This window comes from Lycorma delicatula, chromosome 2, assembly GCF_047948215.1.
Source record: "Lycorma delicatula isolate Av1 chromosome 2, ASM4794821v1, whole genome shotgun sequence".
NCBI classification, from domain to species: Eukaryota; Metazoa; Arthropoda; class Insecta; order Hemiptera; family Fulgoridae; genus Lycorma; species Lycorma delicatula.
Window position 1 is genome coordinate 159,315,241 of NC_134456.1, and position 21,835 is coordinate 159,337,075.

The following is a 21,835-nucleotide window of genomic DNA, read 5'->3' on the forward strand; positions in this document are numbered from 1 at the left end:
TCTAAAACTTTTGTTAATCAGCAACTCACAAAGATACGAATAATACTGATCTAATAAAACGAGTAATAAAGGGACTTTTATTCTATCCTAATATTTCATATAAGTTTTTTATACTAATAATTACATAAATATTTGATGTTAATAAAAACTAATATTTCAGCAATTGTGTAACTGTCCACTTTATTAAAGAATCGGAGGATCGTATCTTACTTTCAAATGAAATAAGTTTAAATGAACTGCAGCGAAGAAATGTGTATACGTAATTTAATAGGCGGACAAGGAAGTCAATCTATTGTTGGTGTCCGCAATAGATTCTTTTTCTTACGTTTTCCAACGAATGTTTTTGGTTTTTGCGTAAAGATTTATACAATGACGCTATAAAAGATCAATTACTAAACAATATTGACAGTAAAAGAAAAATAGAATATATAATTTATCTTCAAATCGTCTATACAGCCAATATAATTTCGTTAAAAATTCATGTATTAAAGTTATTTGTAACTGTTACTGAAGAAGTTTCTTCTACGAAATAATAAAGAATCTTCGAGATCCGTCCGTTTGCTATGTAGTAAGCCGTAAAAATGCATAAAAAAAATATGCTAGACGAATTGCGATGCTCCAGTTTTTATTGAAGTCGATTTTGAATACTTTTAAATCGATATAAAAATTTCAGTCTTTTTTATAAATACCTTAAAACAATTTAACATACACAAAAAACTATTAAAGAATTATAAAATTACATAAAAATAAAAATGCAGACAATTTGATAAAAGTAAAACAGTAAGATGGAGTATTATTAAAATGTGAATTGTCTTGTGATAAAATCAGTCACTTGATTCGAAAAATCGATAATCTGATTTTATCATTATCTTTTTCTATCGAATTTCTTTAAGATTATGGGTATTTAATGTATCCGTTTTCCAAATGAGCCGAGTTAGTGAATATATATATTTTTTTCGTAATAGAAAGTTCTATTTTGGTATCTGTCCCAGTCTTTTTTTTATGCTTAGAGGCATGAAAAGCGACTCATGTATAACAGTAAGTCAAAGCTAAGCTATTTTCTCTAACAGTAATGATGTTCACTATAACTAAGTGAAGATGACGCTTGAAACGGATATGCATACAATCTCCACCTCGATGCGAAAGTCAAATTGATGTTCAGCTCTCTATACGGCACAGTAAAGAAGTGGCTTAACTTTCCCTGGTATGAGAGGCGGTTTGTTTTTGAGAATAAATATGCCGTTTTCGGTACTGACTTAAGACTCATGACAATTGCCTACAGTCGGTTACGGTTATCGAAATTAACAAGCAAAATACAAAATGTAGGAAATTTCACAAGAAATGTTTGTCTGGGGCGAAAGGCACATTTCTGCTAGGCCGGAAGGCTCTAGCACCGAAAGGACTTCAGGGGACGGACTGAAATGGAATCACGCCGGGAGAACGAAGCTCATACGCGGCTAGTCCCCTGCCATGTCAGCCATGGCCAACAATTTCCCCCCGGTCTAAAGGATCGGAATGCAATAAATAATTCCGTCCATAAATAAAATACAGCAAATATAACCGCCAGTGAATAAATAATTACCCACCCGATAAAAGAAAGACACAGCAGCAAGGAACTTTTGTACAGGTTCTGCGATTAGTAAAGAGATAAAAAATCTCCCGCTATCCTTGCGTTCTGTTCCGAGGAACTACCCAGATAAGTCTGAAATGTGCACCAAGCAGCCCTATTACTACGAATACGAAAAGTAAAGGTTAGAATTTGAAGAAAATATTTCTAAAAATTCTTTATTTTATGTCTTTAGCCGTTCAAGATTTTATACATTTATACATGTTTTGTTTGTTTGGTTTAAATTAATATCAAGATGTTTAATTTTCCAACATAGAATAGTATTTTGAATTCCATACAAAACGTTTTACATGAAATAAAAAAATAATTACACCTTAACAGGAACTAGTTCTCCGAAAATCTAAAAAAAATATTCTGAAAGTTAATTGAAAATTTGATTTGTTAATAAATAATATGTTAATTTTTGTACTGTTACGCTACTTTTTTTGTAAAATCCATTGTGTGTAACGTGTAACACGAATTTCTGTAATTTTAGACAATTTTTACTAACTAATAATAACAAAAATATTTTATTTTTAATAAACTGTGCAATACTATGTTGAAAAATTCAAGTTCTACAAAAATGCCAAATAACAATAAAAGTTTAACAATAACAAAACATTTCTAGGTAACATACTACACTAGTATGTAACATAATGCACTATTTAAAAAGCTTTGTTAAAACATGAGCTAACATTTAAAAAAAATAAATAAAATTAATTATTGAATTGACAGAAATAACCACGAAACAAACGTTACACTTTAAATATATAATATCTATTACTTAACACAATATATGATTGGAATTTTAAGCTGTGCAGTTTGTTAAGAAAAAAACTGCTTCATGTTTAAATTACCTTCTGAGTAACGGTAGGAAGTTTGTTATAAAGAATGAGTCCTCTTATAAAAACGATTTTTCCGACTGTTTTAACTTACTATTATTATGCATATTAAGCACTTATGACTAGTTTCGCAATCACGTTAACTTTTCTTTTATTTCTAAAGTTTACCACTAGTAATATTGTTTATTGATATACAATATAAAGCAGCCATTATTTTATTCCGTCTGAATACCTCTTTACAGAAATCTGTCGGTAGAAACCAAAGTTGAATCTAAGAACCCCTTTTTTGGCAGATTATCGCCTCTGTTCATTAATTCATAAGCAGCATAACTCGATACCGCATCCCAGATGTGGATAAATCATTTCATAGTAAATATTTAAAATATAAATCTTATTTAAAAATATACGAAATCTTTTAGTTCATAAGAATTTTTTGTTTATTTTATTAAAGAGAAAATCACCCAATGACTTTCTCATATTAATGTGCTAACAAAACATACTCCTAAAGATTATACACTATTTTCTAGTCAGGCTTTTTAAATTAAATAGACTTACTTCCATTATCGGACTTATCTAATTGTATTTTGCTAGGATACATGAAAACATTAGATTTAGCAGGAAGATTTAGCAACTAGGAGATTAAAATTTAGATAATTAATAAAGCTATAAGCTTTAAAATTGTTATCCCATATCGAGAAAGATATATCGTCAGCATTCGACACCAACGGGTCTTTTTCAACTCTAGAAATATCATAGATATACCCACAAATACATGATAAACCCTAATTTTGACAATGTCATCGCTGTTTTAATTCTAGAGGTACAGTATCAAGTATTATACTTAATACAAGTATTTTTCTCTTTCCGAATACGTAAGTGTACTGGTAAGTTTGTTTATTAAAATCAAATTAATTCCCCATAAACCCAGCAATTCGAGCTTTTTTTCTGATGATTAATTAACATTTCAGAAACTTTTGCAGATCTGAGAAGGTTCAAATCAAGATATTCGTTAGTCCTTTTTACCTCTCCACTTTTATTATCTAATAAAAACAGTTTGATAGACTGTTTTAAGAATATTTACTTATGTACTATTTACGTTCATTTACTTTTCTGAATGTTGAATTAGTCCGATTGGACGGAAATTATTGATATCATTTCATTCCTTTTTTTAAAAATAGATATGTGTTGTTGTTACATAATCAAGAAATACCCCTTCGTTTAAAGTCAATAATTAGCCCAGTCATTGTTACAAGTTATATTTTTTTATAAGTTAATATAAGTTCATATCTTTTTTTTTTAAGTTTAACAGATATGTTATCCCAGTCATATTTTTAAGTTTTTAATTGTCAGTAACATTTTATAACTGACTTTCTCTTTCCGAAATAAAAAAAGCTGACAAAAATTAGTTATACTTTCGTGGCATTGGTTATTTATTCTTATAAACTTGAAAAATAATGATACAGGAAAAGAGTTTTAAAGCTCAAAAATCGATATTTTTTATTTTTTCCTGCTCCCCTGCCACCACAAAATCACCTCCACAAAAAAGTATTTTGATTTGTCTTCGCTTACTATATTAAAAGGTAAGAAACTAAAAAAAATTCCACAGAAAAATTAACAACCAATAAAAAGTTACCTAAGAATTTTTTTTGTGGATGGGAGTGAATTATGATGAAATTTGATAGTAAGATTATTAAAATTTTAAATAAACAAAAAAAACTTTTAAAGATTTCCAAAAATCTATGTTTTTAAACTTTGATCGGTTCCCCTAACGTTAATATTGCCCCAATAGTATTTCTTTTGATTCGTTTGCACTACTACTATGTCTTGAAGACATAAAATAATCGGTTAAAATATATGCAATAAATAAAGACAGATTTTTTTCAATTTTGAGGGAAAGAGAGTTAAACGTTTTTAAAAATGGTAAAATAAGTATGTACGCATGTACTGAACTTAATATAAAGGGGATAATGTTTGAAAAAGTTAGATAAAAGTGAGAAAATTGACCCCAAAAAGCTATCTACCCCACCCCCGGGAGATAATAACCCCAAGCTTTTACCTAAAAATTGCCTGATATACACTAGCCTTTGTGCCAATTTTCATCAAGATCGGTTTATCCAGCCTAAAGTTACTAACCTTTAAACTCGCCAATACACGTACATGAAAATAGTTTTGTGTACGTACGAACATTACCCCCAACTTATTTTTGGACCCCTGAATCATGAAACGTCGAGAAATGAAAAAAACCGATATCTGATTTTTTTATCTAGATGCGTACTTTCCTTCTTGCAGCATAACTCTAGAGCTATGTTGCCAGAAAAGTAAAACACGTATCTTCAGGTTACTGGGAGATTAAAAGTAGCAATATTAATACAAGTTTTTATTACCGTCCCGTCATAATAAAATGATTATTCAAGGTTGCATTGTGCCCAAGGTCACTCACCATTTCTCCATTTTTTAAGGTTAGTTTAGATAACACCCCAGCATTACTTCCTAAAAGTTAAGATAACTTATTTTTAAATTTAGTAATTTTATCCAATTAAGAATTTTGTACATATTAATGGAAAGCATAAAAATATCGTAAATTTTCCATACAGTTCGAACATTAAAAATTATTTTTAAAGATTCCTGAAATAAATCTTTCCTAAATACATTTTAAAAATAGATAAACAGAAGGGCATTGTACTAAAATTTCAAATTACATATAATACTAAAAGTTTTGTTTTAAAGGAGCGATATAAATATTTTTTTCTTATAAAATTGGGATATCTACCCTCTTTTTAAAAAGAGAATAGATTTAAATATAATAATAAAATATATTTAATGTTAGCATTGAAATTTGGAGAAACTTTTAAGGATTTCTTAACATATTTCATTGAACTATTCTTTAAAAAGAAATTATTACAGACTTGTAAAATTAAGCGTAAAATTATAAAAGAAATTCTTGTGTGAAGTAAAGGTATTTTTGAAAAGGTAATAAAACTGAAAAATTATGTATTAATTATATGCAATGTATAATGATAATTTTAACAATCAGTATCACCAAACTCAGATAAGGACGGACTTAAGAAAAATGGAATAAAAGTTTACTGGGTAAAGATAAATAAAATACAGTGATTGGATTTTAAGTTGTTAATATACGAGTTCGGAGTAATAGTGATAATTTGTGGATGGTTAGAAAAAATGCAAAGAAAATAAATAAAAATTAGTTATACATCCTTTAAAAAGAGTGTTGTTACATTTACCGAAGAGAAATTAAATGAGTAGCCGTCTAAATTAAAATAACGCATTCATTTTTTACTAGCTAAAATCCTTCTTCAGTCACCTACAATAAGCCAGTCTGTAGTTTCACAAATAACAATTAGGTATTTATAATTGGTACACTCGTCCAGTGTATTTCAAATAACAAAATCCACATTCAATATCGCGTACCTAATTCATACATGAACTTTCTTAAATTTTCGACAAAATTTAATCTTCTTTTTCACTCTTTGATTCTATGAAACGTTATCATACCGGAAGATAGCATATGTAATTGCAATGATTTTATTTTAATATTAAGGTAACTATTGTATCTAATTTGAATATTTTGAAAAAATATAGATTTTTGTTTTGTTTTTAAGTATAGTTTCCACTAATTTTTCGAAAGAAATATAGGATCTAATTTAATAACACGCAGTTATAAATATAATAAAATCAACGTGCTTTGTCATTAGAATCTTTTACTTCCACCCTTACTTCTATTATATTACAGTTTTTCAGTTCTTCTGTAATAACTGTGAATTTCTGATTTAATAGCCCGATTAATCTTTCTTTTTTTACTTCCTTGTATGAAATAAAGTACTGTGATCCCAAAAATGTCTGATTGCAGATTTCAACGAAAATATCCATTTTGACCATCCCTGAATCCATTTTGACTAGTTTCGGCGAGACGTCTATATCTCGCACAGCTCAAAAACGATTAGCCGTAGGATGTTGAAATTTTTTATTTAGGACTGCTGTAACATCTAGCTGTGCACCTCCTCTTTTGATTGCAGTGCACCTCCTTTTGATTGCAGTCAACTGAACCAAAAGTGTCCAAAAAAGCCCAAAATCCAAAGAAATTTGGATTTTTGACTTTTTCTTAACTGCAGTAATAAGCCCTCATTGACAGCTTTTCAACGATACATCGTAAGCGGTACATATTTTCATTGGTTCCAAAGTTATAGCCAAATGAAATTTTAATTAATGAAATATTTGGATCTTAGAAGGGGAAGGCATATCGGTTGAATCAGACTTCATCTCCTTTTCTTAACTTTTTCTTTTTTTAATTTAAATAAAATGATTTATTAATAATTATTTACCTCCGATTGTAAAACGATTTTTACGATAAATAATAATAAAAAAAAAATATCAGAAATTATTAATGAAATAAAATTTTATGTACTTTTCATTTAAAATAAAAAAAATGTGTGTATGTAATTTAATAGGCGTACAAGGAAGTCATATGGTGCCCACGTCAGATTTTTTAATTTAACTATCTTTTCTGTTGTTTTCAATAGAATAAAAATTATCCAGTTGTTTCGGTTTGTAGTACTTCTCTTCAACTTTCTTTCCTACGCCTAAAATCTCTCAGTAGGAAATATCTTTAAAGTATATAGTAATATATTAAAAAATGTATTTACCCCGAGCTTCAGGACTAATGTAATTATTAGCACAGTTATTACATCGGATTACTGAAGTTATTAATGTTAGACAGAAGTTCAAATTTTTTAATTCTTAACTATCTAGATCCTTGGCCTTAAAACCACATGCTTGTAGAAAGGAAGTCTATGTTACCGCTTCATTATGTTCATATACACATTTCTTCTTAATTTACTGTATTAAAAACACGGGTATATCAAAATAGCACGTTCATAAAAATTATTTATCTTTCTGATATCTTTATCTATTGCATCTCTTAAAGAAAATTGCGGGTAATATGTTATTTAATTACTCCCACCAATAATTATAGCAAACTCTTCTTTAAAAGAATCTTCCACTAAATTCACTGTCGCACCTGTTTTAAAAACTTTCAACTGCACACCCATCTCGCAACTTATTATTAAATATATTTCTTAAACCACAACCATAACTTCTTTGATTTGATTAAGAAAATAAAAATCAATTCTGAAGTTTATGAATTTAAAATTATTTAAATTCTTTTATGTTTGTATATCTTTTTTTTACCAACGTTTTTTGCCCTTCCTGAATTATGTCTAATTTTAATCCCGTGTGTTTGATCCCGCTGGAAATTAGACGAGAATTGTCTAATTTTAGACTTTATGGAATTTTTTTCAGACTGAAAAAAATTCCATAAAGTCTAAAATTAGACAATTCTCTGAAATTTCTGATGCCATGCAATTAAAGGATTCTAGCTTTTATCTGATAATAGGTAGATTATTTATTATAGGTATATAAATGGTAGATTTAATTTATTTATCATAACTGACGTTCTAAATTCGTTGTTTATGTGGATGCTGCTGAATTAACAAGGTTAAAATCAAAGACGATATTTTTCTTACATATTAATTAAAATAATTAATAAAATCTAAATTAGATTTATAAAATTTATTTATTTTTTGTTAACAGGAATTATATGAGGCGCTATAATGAGAATTTTATATATTTTCTGAAGGCAGTGGAAATAAATGATGGTGATAAGTTGTATAGTGTTCGGGTATTGTGCACTTTTTATGGCAACGCAACTGGTGAGTGGTGCGAGTGCAGGATTGACTTTAGCTAAAAAGTGTGGTTATACAAACTGTAATAAATATGAATATTGCAATACAGATACGGCGTGCGATAGTTGTGAAAAAATATGTGATATTAAATCTCATAACTACGAGCAAGGTAGTTGTGAAACTAACTGCCAAGGTAAGTCAATAATGCAAATTATGTTCAGTAATTGTGAGATTACGCGCAATAAAAATGTATGCATGCTTACGAAATATTAAAATTATCTTAAAACTATTTTAATTTTTCAGTTAAATTTTCAGCTTGTTTTTATTAAGTTAAACAACACGTCAACAGGTACGAGTGAACTCTTCATTAAGTCCAGCTTCCAGTGTGATGTAGCACCCGCTCACTAATCTGTATGTTCCAAAAAGGTTTTCAATAATTTACTATAACCATTGTACAAGCAACTATTACCAAATTTCATAATTGTAGGTTAAATCATTTGCGGTTTAAAATATAATTAAATAAGAAAGCGTGGCTGCAAACATACAGAATTTTATAAAAACATACCATTCTATAATTATAAGAATCTTTGTTTCATATCAGGAATCTCAAAACGGCGAGAAATAAAAATCTCTGTCGAAAAGTTAACTTTTAGATAACTCTCTCAGTGTCATACTAAAGGAAAATTATATACTACAATCGTGGGGGATCTCCGTAGAGTAGTAGCGTCGCTTTCTTAAGTCATTAGGTTCGAATCTCTATCACGATTGGTATTGTTCACACGCTTCAAATATCTGTAGTTAAGTATCAGGCTTTAGTGACCGAAGTGAACAGATAAATAACAACTGAAACGTAAACATATAAAACTTGCACAAATTAAAGTCACAAAGGCAAAGAATTAATTATAAGTTAAAAGAGAAAATTATAAATTAAACATTTCAATAAAAAACAACTTTTTTTTTAGACAAAATGGAAAAGAATGAAGTTAACGATTGGATTTTGTAGAACTAGATATGTATACTTTAATTTAAGATAACCTCGATTATGTAATTTTGTTTTAAAAGGAGTAGGAACAAGAAAATTAAAATCGAAAACAAAGTTAAAATATGTGACGCAGGGTGTAGAATGTAGAAAATATTTTAAGAGTACAATATTAGTGCAGAACAGAAATTAATTGAAGTTGCAAAAACTCTAATTATTGTTGTGAAAGAACAAACATTCGAAAGCATTCATTGTAGTTTTTTTAACTACATAGAGATTCTGTTACCATCATTTCCTATTAATTAATATTTTGACATCATTAATCATTTTAATAGACTTTCTCTATTCACTTTAAAAACGTAACAAAATATTTTTTACTATCGGGAAAACGGCCAGCTCCCGTTCGAGTAACCTTCATGACCTGGCAAAGTTTATTTTTTTTTAAATTTCTGTCTAAATAATTGTTTAATTCGCTAATGAAAGCTAAAACTTCTGAATAGAAAATTGCCATGTCCGACCTAGATTCGAACCTGGAACCTGCCGAGTGAAAAATAACTGCTTTTGGTATTTCCATTCTCTTCTCTATCGATCAATTTTATAAATCTTCTGATGATGTTATTTAACTATCCCAGCATTTGGACAGAACTTAACATTTAATTCTTAAGCCAATGATAAAATTAAAGAATATTATCCAAACATACGACCAAAATGACTTTTTAAAAAAAAAGTCCTAGAAATAATCCTCTATATTTTAAGCATTGTTAATGACAATCCAAATATTATTATTTCGGGTTATTAAATAAATATAAACGAATAAAAATTTACCCTCTACCTCTCTCATAATCTTAAACATTTTTAAGTTAACAGATTGAAATAAAATGTTAATGAATCCCCTTATATTAAAGAATGGAAGGAAGTAATTATCTTTTAACCCTTTGAGATTTGAAAATAATTTTCATCCAAATAACAACTCACTAAGTGAAAAATAATAAAACATTTTAAGTTGAAAAATATTGTCAAAAGTTAGAGAGAATATATTTATACGTGAGGGCTTGCTTTTTTATAAACTTAAAAAATTTCTTTCCAATTTTCTTTCAAAAAATTAATAGAATTAATGTCCTTATAACCAAAGTACAAAATGAAATATATTATTTCTCAGTTAAACTGTTTCTGAGATGTAGAAACCGACAAACAACACACCCACTTCATACATAAAGAATTTTATAACCAAGATTTTTATATTTTTGACTCAGGAGATGTCAAAAAAACGATGAAAACAAAAAATCATTGTCTACCTCTGTTTCCTCATTGTTTCCTCTGTTATGTTCTATAATAAATCGAAAAAATAATAATCACAAAACACTTCTAACATTTATTTAAAGTTTGGTTGCGATCAGAACAATAATTGTTCCCTTGGTAAATTTCTGTGTTTCTGTTCATAGCATAAAAGGTACTTTTTTTTAAATCTTCTGATTATTTTTTTTTACAAATTTTATTTAGTAAGTTTTAAACGATGTTTGTTGAATTACAAAGCATAGAATAAAGGAAAAAAATTACACCCAATTTTAAAAATTAATTAAGCTGTTTACAAGCCAGTTTGAAACTTGAGTGTGAAAATATTTTAATAATCATTAGTTACCTAACATAGATGGGAGACTCCTTATATAAAAAATGAAATCACGAAAGTAAACTTATACGGTGGTGTTGGTTAACCACTTCATGGATCTTCAAAACGTTTATTTCAGTCGAATCGGGACTTCTGTCAAAAACAATAATAGATAAATAAAAGTAAGTAATATTACTGGGATGTTTCTAATGACTAGTGAGAAAGGATCAGTCGTAAAATACTGAAACCACCTATTCATCTGACCTGTAATATTTTATGAATGGGGTTAAAAAATAAGTCTTCCCCGCTTGTTAACAGCAACAACAAAATTTCGCATTACGGAAAAAATTAATATATCACAAGTAAATTCAAACCATATTCCTTATATTACATCTATTATTGTAAACTGGGACTTTCACACAATCCTAGTAATGTAAAAAAAGAAAATATGAAATAAAATAAAAAGTGCGCTAATTTTAGGATATTGAGAAAGACATTTATACAACGTTATTCAGCTGCTACCTGGCAGAATGTTTGTTGAGTCAGCCAAGCCCATGTACGAGGACAATAGAAACCCTTCCCCGTCCCACCAATACTTAGTTTATACTCGTAGTAGCCATTAAGTCTAAAGACGTTGGCTGTATGATGGTCTCGTAAAGCCTACGCAGACAACACAAAAGAATAGAAAATATTTATTCTGTGAACTCATATGTGTCTTTCTCTCTCTCTCTCTCTCTCTATATATATATATATATATATATACAAAATATATGCGTGCCCACTAATACAGTCAGGTTTTATAAAAATGTTTGGCTGTTGATAATTCTAGGCATAACAAACTTCAATAGAGTATTGTAAAGTGGTTAAATTAATAGAAATGTTCAAGGAACGCTAATTATTGAATTTCCTCTTGGAGATTTCAATTATCAGTAAAACGTAATACTAATTAAAATACGCCTAATTCCAGTTACATCCTTTCTGAAAATATATTCTTCACAAGAATGAATAAGGACAGTATGTTCAAATAAAACATTCCTTATAATCCAAGCCAGTTGAAAATTGAAAAAAAAAAAATAAATATTTGAACCATCGAAATCCATTCTTCTCACCTAACTACCTTGCATTTGCGATGTAATAATAATTTAACAAGATCGTTAAACAAAAGTTTCCTGATTGAATTCTAAAGCAATATTTTTGTTTTAAAACAGACTAATAAAAAATAAGACGTATATTTATATCAATAATTAAAATAATTTTTACAAACAAGCTGTATGAATTATATTATTAACTTCTGTGACTCCGGTAAAAAACAGGCCAACGACCTTATACTCATTTTTTGATGGTAAATTAATCTCCAGCAGATGAAAAATGCCAAACATATTTGATCGAGACCGAACCCAGAACCTTCTTAATAAAACGCAAAAAACTAACACTCTACCACAGAAACCAGGCTCATTTTCTTTTTTTTCCACTACAAAAGCGTGGGATAAAAATTATGTAGCGTATGAAAAATGCTATACCTGACCGGGATTCGAACCGTTCTGGCCAAGGTGTTATCCTGTAGGAACTTAATTATAATAGCCCGATTACCCAATGCTCTTCTAGGTATTAAATTTTATTTACCTTCGGTAGAGAAGTGTTCAGTAAAATTTTTAAAAAAATTCTGCAAAAGTTAAAGAACAAATAAGCTAGTCTTTTAATTTAATTAAACTCTTTGTTTCCTTAAAATATTTTTCTGAAATTCATCTCAACTAGTAAATCACCAAAATCTCTTCTGAAGTGGAAATGAGGTTTCATATTCATTTGTCAGGTCATTCATTTGTGTTCATGAGTCATTTGGTTTAATTGAAATGTATTCTAAAGTGCCACAAAAGTACATGTTTAAGATAATGAAAATAGTTTACAAAGTGGTGTGGTGTATCATTTAAAAATTTCTAAGAATTTCTAATTTTTTTACTATATTTATCATAGCTAAATAATTTTCAGTATACTCTGAGCGTGTAAGTTAAAAATAATAATTTAGAAGGATTCAAACTAACAAATAGTTCTTATAAAGGTACTTTAAGATATTATTTGAAAGATTTTCAGATTTTATCAAGGACCTTCCAGTAAATACTTGAAGTATTTAAGCAACTAAGATGTCAATTCAGATTAAAATAACTTCACCTTACGAATTTTGTCAAAATCGGTTCAGCTGTTCTTGTCGATGTAGATCGATAGAAGCTAATTCGTTAATAATAAGCATTTTTATTTTTAATTTATAAAAAAATATTTATTTATTTTCTTAAATAAAAATGATAAATAGTTTTGCGATAATATGTTAAACCAGTTTGCAAAAATCACATAACTCAATTCTTTGCTTAATTATTCTGGCTTGAAGTATAACAACACGTGAATAAAAATATTAAAAAAAACCATAAAATGACAATATTTTTTCTTCTATCACTAAAACATCCTCTATCACTTTGACAAAGATTCAAAACGTTTTCTGCCGGTTACTAAAATTACTAACCCCTCGTCTAAAAATAGAGTAAAAATATTTTCAAGTTGATGGATTGAATGAATGAAAAAAAAATAAATTTATAAAGATTTTAAAATATTAAAATCTCTAAATGATCTTGATAACAAGTTTAAGAAATTTTAAGATAGTGGGATAAAGAGCTCAATTTAGCGGTTTTGCTTACGTGAGATCACTTAAGGAATACTGCGAACCGTGTAAATGGTGTAATGATGTTCTAGTATTTGTTATTCTTGTTCAAGCTTCATATTCAATGTTTGTTGTTTATTGTCTAAGTATTTATGATCACTTAGTTTTATTTAAGTCGCTAATGGCTGTTATCGTTGATGTGACTATAAACAAACGATGGAAAAAAGAATTTCAGATTTATGAAACTTTTCAAAAAATGTTTCAAAAATAAATAAATGACCTTAATGGTCATTTAATTATTTTTTTTGATTAGGTAAATTAAACACATGGGCATAAAATATTCAAATATTCTACGTTTTTATGAATCTCAATCTTACTAATATCTAAGCTACCTCACCAACACTCAAGATAAATGTATGATCAAGATATACATAAAATGAATATTTAACTTTGAAATATCGATTTTAGTATTTTTGAACTCTAGCGAGCTCTAAGTGAAAATAATACAATAATCCGAAGGGGGTTATTGTTTTACCTTTAGCAATAATTCCTCTGTTATACCGGTATAGTGCAATAGTTGAGAAATTAAGTTTACTATGTTTTAAAATTAGTATTATGTTCGTTTTAAAGATTTTTCTGGTGTAGGGTGTAAATGGACCAAGAAATCCTTACTAATATTATAAATGTGAATGTGAGTTTGTTTGTTTGTTACGCTTTCACGCAGAAACTACTCAACTGATCATCATGAAACTTCGTACACATAATCTCAAAGGTATTGCGAAGGACATAGGACACTTTTTAGTAAAAAAAAACAATATTTTTTCGGGAGAGTAAAAAAATTTATATTGGTAGGTATGATCGTCCGACAAAAAATTTGACCAAATTCAACGCCATCTGGCGTTCCAGTAAGTAAATGAAATAAAGTGCCAATCCAACACTGTAATACCGACGGTCAAGTCACTATTCAATTAAGTATAGTGCTTCTGCTGTTTCGAATCCTTCTATATTTATTGTTATTCTTCTGTCACTTCTAAGCAATACTAAAACTTTCCCAGTTTTTGAGGTTAGGTGCCTGTTTATTGTTTTACTTCTAACGCTATTTTTAGTTTTTACTCTGTTTTTTTTTTTTTCTAAAATGCCTCGGAAGCGCAAATCTAACCTGTCCAGGGATTCATCACGGGCCCGGGCGGCAAAAGTTGCTCGAACTCAAGAATCTTCCGCTCACGCAGAACTAAGACGGCAACAACAAGCGAGGCGACAATGTGCTTTGAGGGCTGGTGAAACAACTTCTCAGAGACAAGAAAGGTTAGATGAGCAAGCTGAACGCCAAGCTACCTTAAGAGCAGCTGAAACGCCAATTCAAACATAAATTCGTTTAGAAATACAAGCTGAACACCAGGCAGCTATAAGAGCGAGAGAAACTCCAGAACAATCGCAGGCGAGAAGAATCGTTCAAGCAGAAATGCAAATCGCGCGCCGTCGAAATTTCATGCGTAACAATTGGTCTGTATTTAATAATTCTGGATTTCAATATGATCTTTCACTTGAATACCATAAGCATTCTTTAATTGGTATTGGCTCAATGAATAGAAAATCTCAGCATTGCGATGCTTTGAAATGGAAAGATGAAACTGCTGGAATGTACTGTTCCAGTGGTAAAGTTTCGCTTCCTTTACTTGGTGAACCAGAGGAGCCTTTGAAAACTCTATATTTAAGTGTTATAGATGAGTCGAAGCAATTTTTAAGTAAAATCAGACAGTATAACTCTTGCTTCCAAATGACACCCTTTGGAGTAGATAAAGTGATAAGAATGCCCGGATTTTCACCAACTTTTATTGTACAAGGACAGATATATCATTAAATTGGATCACTTTTTCCAGCAGATAATGGACAGCATAAATTTTGGCAGGTGTATTTTATGGGTGATGAAGAAAATGAAGTAAATCGTCGTTGTCAGTATACTGAAGGAGTCGAAAGAGATACAGTATTGAAAATTCAACGAATGTTACAAAGCCACAATTTGCTGGTAAATACAAAAGTCTAATAGAAAACTGGCCTCCAGATCACCGATGATCAATGAAGTTGCTGTTTTGGTTACTGGTGACCCATGCTCTCCACGAGACAGTGTTACGGGCACATGATAATACGCTGAAACGCGTAGCCGATACTCATAAAGTTTATGATGCTTTGCAGTACTCGTTAATTTTCAGTAAAGGTGAGCCAGGATATTATTTCAATATTCCAGTCATTAATCCAACAACAAGACAGCCAGTTCCCAATAAAAAAGTTTCCTGCATGGATTTTTATGCGTATCAGATGATGCTTCGAGAGCACGACTTCAATCTCCTTTCGCGGTCAAGAGCAACTCTTTCATCAATTCTTGGTAGATAAGTATAAAAGAGTAGAGACCGAACGCCTTCGTTACATTTCTATAAACCAGACGAAATTACGAGCTGAAAATTACATTCATCTACAAGACGCGATTAGCGCAGATGGTAATATTAGACCTAACGACATAGGCAAGATGACTGGGAGTCGTGGCGGCTCCTGTAATCCAGCTACTTGGAGGTCGGGTATTGTGGACGAGTATGAATTGTGGTTGCTTTATTGTACGTTTCTTGTTGTTGAATATTATCCGCATTATGTTCTCCTAATCAGCAATCGACTTTGTTTACATTACTATATTATATTTGTTTACATTACTATATTATAACATTCCTCTGATGTAAACCTAAAAAAGGTGCTTCCAGAGTTCTAATTGAAATAAATAGTACTGTACAAATATATATTTACTAGAATTTACCTTTCAAGACAGGCAAGATGGTTATTCTGTCTTCTACTTTCGTGAACAGTCCCTGTTATCTGCATGAATATACTCAAGACGCTTTCGCTTATGTACGAACTTACGGCAGGCCTGACCTCTTTGTAACTTTTACCTGTAATCCTTCGTGGCAGGATGTAACTAAAGAGATAATGCCCGAACAAAAAGCCACTGATCGACATGACATAGTTGCTCGCGTGTTGTTTCGTTTAAAAGTTCACCGCGGGTAAAAGCTAGTAAGTAATAATTATAGACCTACGATACTTTCTAGGAAAGACTTGCTCATATAGTGACAGGTTTTTTTAAATGAGTTGTAAATAGGTAAATTGCAGGACAAAAATTAAATAAAATTCAGAGATAATATAAATTATATATATATTAAAATTGAACACCTACACTGAACCACAAACGAAGGAGCTACATAATTAAAGCTCCAAAAAATCTTCTGAAAAAAAACATTTTCTTATATAAAAAAAGAAATAGCTTATTTTTTTAAATTAATATTTTTATACTGGTTAAACGTAGGACATTATATAATTTTACATGCTTTGGTAAAGTTTGGGAAACTGAAACAGCAAACAGAAAAAACTGAAAAAAAAGTTTTGCATAATTATAATTTTCATTTTTTTCTAAAAGACTACAGATTTTAGCCTTATTTATTTATTTTTAAATCGCAGTTGTTGCACCATATCTTGCTGCAATTTATTTCAGAAAAAATATCCAGTAAATTATTCTAACTTTTATTTCTGGAGGCAACGTGAAGTAGTTTCAACTACAAAATTTCCCGTAAAAAAAAAAAAAAAGGTAAAAACCTCTATTCATAACAAAATATTATTTTCAAACGTTTTTTATAAATATTTTTGTTAGAGAAACGAAAATCATGTAAAGTTTCAGTAGCAGATTATAAATCATCAATATACTCGTATCTTGAAATATAAATTGTTAAGTCACTAAAATACGAGTATCAATAATTTAGTACAGAATTCAACACAAACAACTACATATTAAAAAGATACTGTTAAATTACATACTAAGATTAAAAAAACAATTATTGAAAACTATTTAAAAGTATAACTATTTGAAAATAACTATCGGAAAAATTTTACCTTCAAAAATGTTGCCCTAACAATAGAAGAATATTTATAATTCAAATATTATTTAAAATTTTTATGTTTAAAATTCGATTCGATTAAAACAAAATCGTATTTTCAATTATCTATTCATACTAATTTTCATATGTACTGGTTCATTTCAAGATTTTCAAATTTATAAATAATTACTTTCGAAAATAAAAATGTTTATTATAAATCTAATATACGCTGAATAGAGTAAAGATTTAATTTATATAGGGCTAAATGTCGCTTTTATCACAAAGATTTTAAATATTTTGATGTGTAGCTTACACTGGCCCAGCGAAGAAACTATTACGCTCCTCACTTGTCATAGCAAGTCTGTCTTGGGGTCTCGTTCCTGAGAATGACTTGGCCATTTTTGGAAATAACTTTTGCCTCGTGTTAGTTTGCATACAAGACTGGTTCTGGCATCTAACGGATATTTAGCGAAATCTTTACTAATAAGTGAACAATTCAGGCTGTTTATTAGAGATGGTTGTATATTGAGAATAAATACGGAAATAATCAAATATAATCACTCACTGAATCATTTATCATGTTATATATGTAATAAATTAATTTTGTCTTGTATCATTAAGAAAATCAACCCTATTTTTTCATAACGTTGAGGTCTTGTTATCGTAGTGAAATTACTGGAACGTATCCTCTCTTAAAGACGTAGTGACAGACAATTCTATTCTGTAATCAGATACGTGGATTTGGTGTTAATAAAACGTTAACTACGCCCTGTAAACTAATTAAGAGATAATCAAGTTAATCTCTTTTAAGATACCAATAGTGAAGAGATATAATTGATTAATAGATTATTGGTATGATGTATTGTGCAATTTTATTGATTGGGAGCCAGTGAACAGCTGCATCCCTTGTTCGTGTTGTGGTCGGCCACAGGCTCGTATAATCGAAAAATAGAAAAACTACGAGTGCTTTTCCTGATATAACTAAATGTAACTCTGAATTCTCAGACCAAAACTTTCTTTAATTAGTAGCAAACAATAGAATGATGGCCACGACACATTATCGAGTATCAAAGAGCGGCAAACGTTTTTTAAAATATAATTTCGGGTTTGCTCGAATTGTCTACCAACGACAAGTAAAGAAAAACAATCCACTGGGTTGGTCTAGTGATGAACGCGTCTTTGCAAATCAGCTGATTTCAAAGTAGAGAGTTTCAGCGTTCAAATCCTAGTAAAGGCAGTTATTTTTGTACAGATTTGAATACCAGATCGTGGATACCGGTGTTCTTTGGTGACGGGGTTTCAATTAATCACACATCTCAAAAATGGTCGATCTGAGACTGTATAAGACATATACACTCATACATATCATCCTCATTCATCCTCTGAAGTAATAACTGACAGTGATTCCCAGAGGCTAAACAGGGAAAAAAGACAAACGTAACATTCTGCCCCACTTCGACACGGTAAGTATAACAATATGCAGGCTTACCCGATTTATAAAATTATTAATCGCCTGATCTATATTATAGGATAAATATTTCATATCATTTAGTAAATCGTTTAGAATACAATCAGAAAAAATTTTATTCCAATTCATAAGAAGGAATTAACAAAATTTTATCGCAGATATATTTTAAAATGTTAATACCTCAAGATGCATTAACGTTTTATATTTTCTTAATAGCCTACTTTAAGGCGGTTAAAATTACTAGCTTTCGCAAGTTCAGTAAATTTATTTTCTTAATATTAAAAGTCGTTTAGAAAAATTTCATCAAGAAAAAATTAACAACGATCTCATAATACAAATGGTGAGTACAAAATGCTCAGCAGGCCAATAAAATTTGGCTGTTACTCCTCACCCGGATTACAAAATAAAACGGATTGAACATTTAGTTAGATGAATTTGCCTGTTGACTCTATGCTTAAGAAGAAATGATGGGATGAAAAAATTAAGGCAGAATAGCAGACTGGATATGGTAGATAACATCAAGGTTGAAAGCAGCATTCATTCATCACGTAGCGACAAGAGGCTACTTGGATGTACACCATCGTGAGAACACGAACATTCTTACATGGATCACCATGTAAGAATGTTCTGAACAACAGAATTCCAACTAACAGTGATTTACTAACAATCATTTACAGTCTAATATTAAAAATACACGTCAGTACAGAAAGTACTTATTACAAAAAAACTAAAAGTACCGAACATGTTAAAGGAAAAAAAGTATTTTTTTAAACAAACGTTCTAATAACAATTAATTACTGTAGTGTTGGAAATACGATGAAAAATTGCCAGCTATCATTTCCTGTTTAGAAAATCCCCGCCACAATTTTTATTTTATTAGGTTCAGAAGCTATTTAATTATTAACTCATTCGGTGAGTTATTCAGCAAAAACCTACGTGTTACATTACTATACAGTACAATATTAATTATACATTGCAATTATGCATTATATATATATATATATATATATATATATATATATATATATGCAGCAGCCTGATTTCGGTGCTATATCGATTATTATCGAGATCGCTAATCATTGATTTAATGTTCGCGTAAGGGAAACGATTATAAAAATGGTAAAATGTTTTTCTATAAGTCACGTTTACGTAGCCATTTAGGATTGGTTACAGCGATTATTAAGTCCATCGAAGAAAAAGAATTGTTTCCAATAATTATTATGTTGATTGTAATTCAAATGATTCACTTTTTTTGTTAAACCACTTGAAAAAAGTACATAAAAACGTGATTTAAAACAGGTTTAACGTATACTTCTTTTTTATCTGTTAGTTTAATTATTACTATTAGCGTGCATTAACTTGTTTACATAGTTAATTAATATTTGTTGTATTAGTCATAACAGTGACGTCATAGATTTAACTACCGTGCACTGAACGAATAATGTGATACTGTATTAAAAAATAGTCTCTTATCAAATTTTTTTAATTGCTGCCGTAGTTATAACTTCGTCCTTGAATCTTTCCTCATTTAAAGTTGTTATACCTATTTTTGTTTATTTTTTATATCAAAAACAGTAAAACAACTCACTTTTATAGTTATTGTAATGTCCTTGTCAACAAACGTAAATCACAGTTAAGTAACATTAATACAATGTACGAGTACAATTACATAACCGAGGCTTAGCATTCTTCATTATAATAAATCTAATAATGAAATAAAAAAATAATACTGTAATAAAAGAGTTACGTAATTACTAATAAACCTATTAACATGTCCTGATTGTGCAAGCATCAAAGAAAAATCACTGTAATACATGAACAGTAAGTGTTATATTTGAACAATACATAGAAAAACCTTAAAATTGTTAAAAAAATATGAGTGATTCATGTTTAGATTTTATGGAAATTGATCTTCTAATTAAACCTTGTAAGGATCTAATTAACACCACCTTCAGTAGAACTTTTACCAGTAGCATCTTCAAATATTATGCAGTACCCATCTTAACCAAATTATACATATTTTATTTATCCTGCTTTTTTTCTTATTTTTTTCAGATTGTAGATAAATGTGTTGAGATATTGGTTTTTATATGTTATGTACAAAATTTTGAATGAAGTAATTATGACTTTGTATATGTACCCACATTAGGTAACCATTTTATCGTATTTGTATGAGGTGATTTGCGAAAGTAAATTTTATTGTTGTATGTAGTATCTAATATGTACTTTGTATCAGAGGGTAAATGTACACTCAGTCAATAAAGTTTCTGATACACCATTGCAGTTTAATTGGAATTGGGCTGCTGATCAGGATATATTTTGTTTGTAGTATTTTTTAGTAGTTTTATTAGCAACAGAATAATTTTGTTTTCTGAAAATACTGGTAATTTCTACGACTAGTTGTCTGTCTGTTAACATGATATGTGTGTATATTAAGGTTTTTCTTCCCTTAGGAGTACTTTTAGGAGTACTTTTTACTTAGGAGTAGTTTTGTTCTGTACTCGGTTATAAATGAGTTTAATTGGTTAACCGTTAAGTAGTGCCAGATGCTTATTGTATTAAGATCTTCAGAAGTTGACAGCTAATAAAACTGAGGTTATTAAGCAATGAAACATGTGAGATAACTGCATATCTATACTGCATGGAGTAACATGATACTTGTACACTGTTGTTAGATGTGTTAGTAATAGTGGGGTTTTATATATCGTTTATTTTAAAATTGTAATGCACACATTACAATCTGTGCAACTGGTGAACAAGCAACCCCATTACCAATGAGATGAGGATGATCTAGTATTCAAATGAGTATAAAAATAACTTATCTTTCTGGTATTTGAACTCAGAACCTTCAACTTCAAAACAACAATTTTAACACTACCAAACCAATGAGTTAGATGTATTTTATAGGAATGTCTTTTATCTGTTTAGGAAACTGTGAGGTCAAGGATTAATAAGTGCCAGCCAAAGACGTGATGTTTTTAAAGCTTGAAAAAATATATTCATTACCCATTTTCATTTCTGTTGTTGACTCCGATTAAACCTGTCCATATTTCAAAGCTCTCTACTGGGAAATTTAG

At 29.6% G+C, this 21,835-nt stretch overlaps 2 protein-coding genes across 3 annotated transcripts in view; one reads left to right on the plus strand and one right to left on the minus strand.

Moving 5' to 3' along the window:
- Nucleotides 1–21,835, minus strand: part of LOC142319989 (uncharacterized) — a 187,796-nt gene that overhangs the window by 118,070 nt on the left and 47,891 nt on the right. The gene's annotated exons all lie outside the window — the stretch shown is intronic.
- grnd (grindelwald) overlaps nt 1–21,835 on the plus strand; it is a 59,930-nt gene that overhangs the window by 10,189 nt on the left and 27,906 nt on the right. For both annotated transcript variants that reach the window (XM_075356563.1, XM_075356564.1), the window contains exon 2: nt 8,056–8,340. In XM_075356563.1, coding sequence (XP_075212678.1) covers nt 8,115–8,340 — 226 coding nt within the window. In that variant the 5' untranslated portion in view covers nt 8,056–8,114. The remainder of the gene's footprint in view (nt 1–8,055; nt 8,341–21,835) is intronic.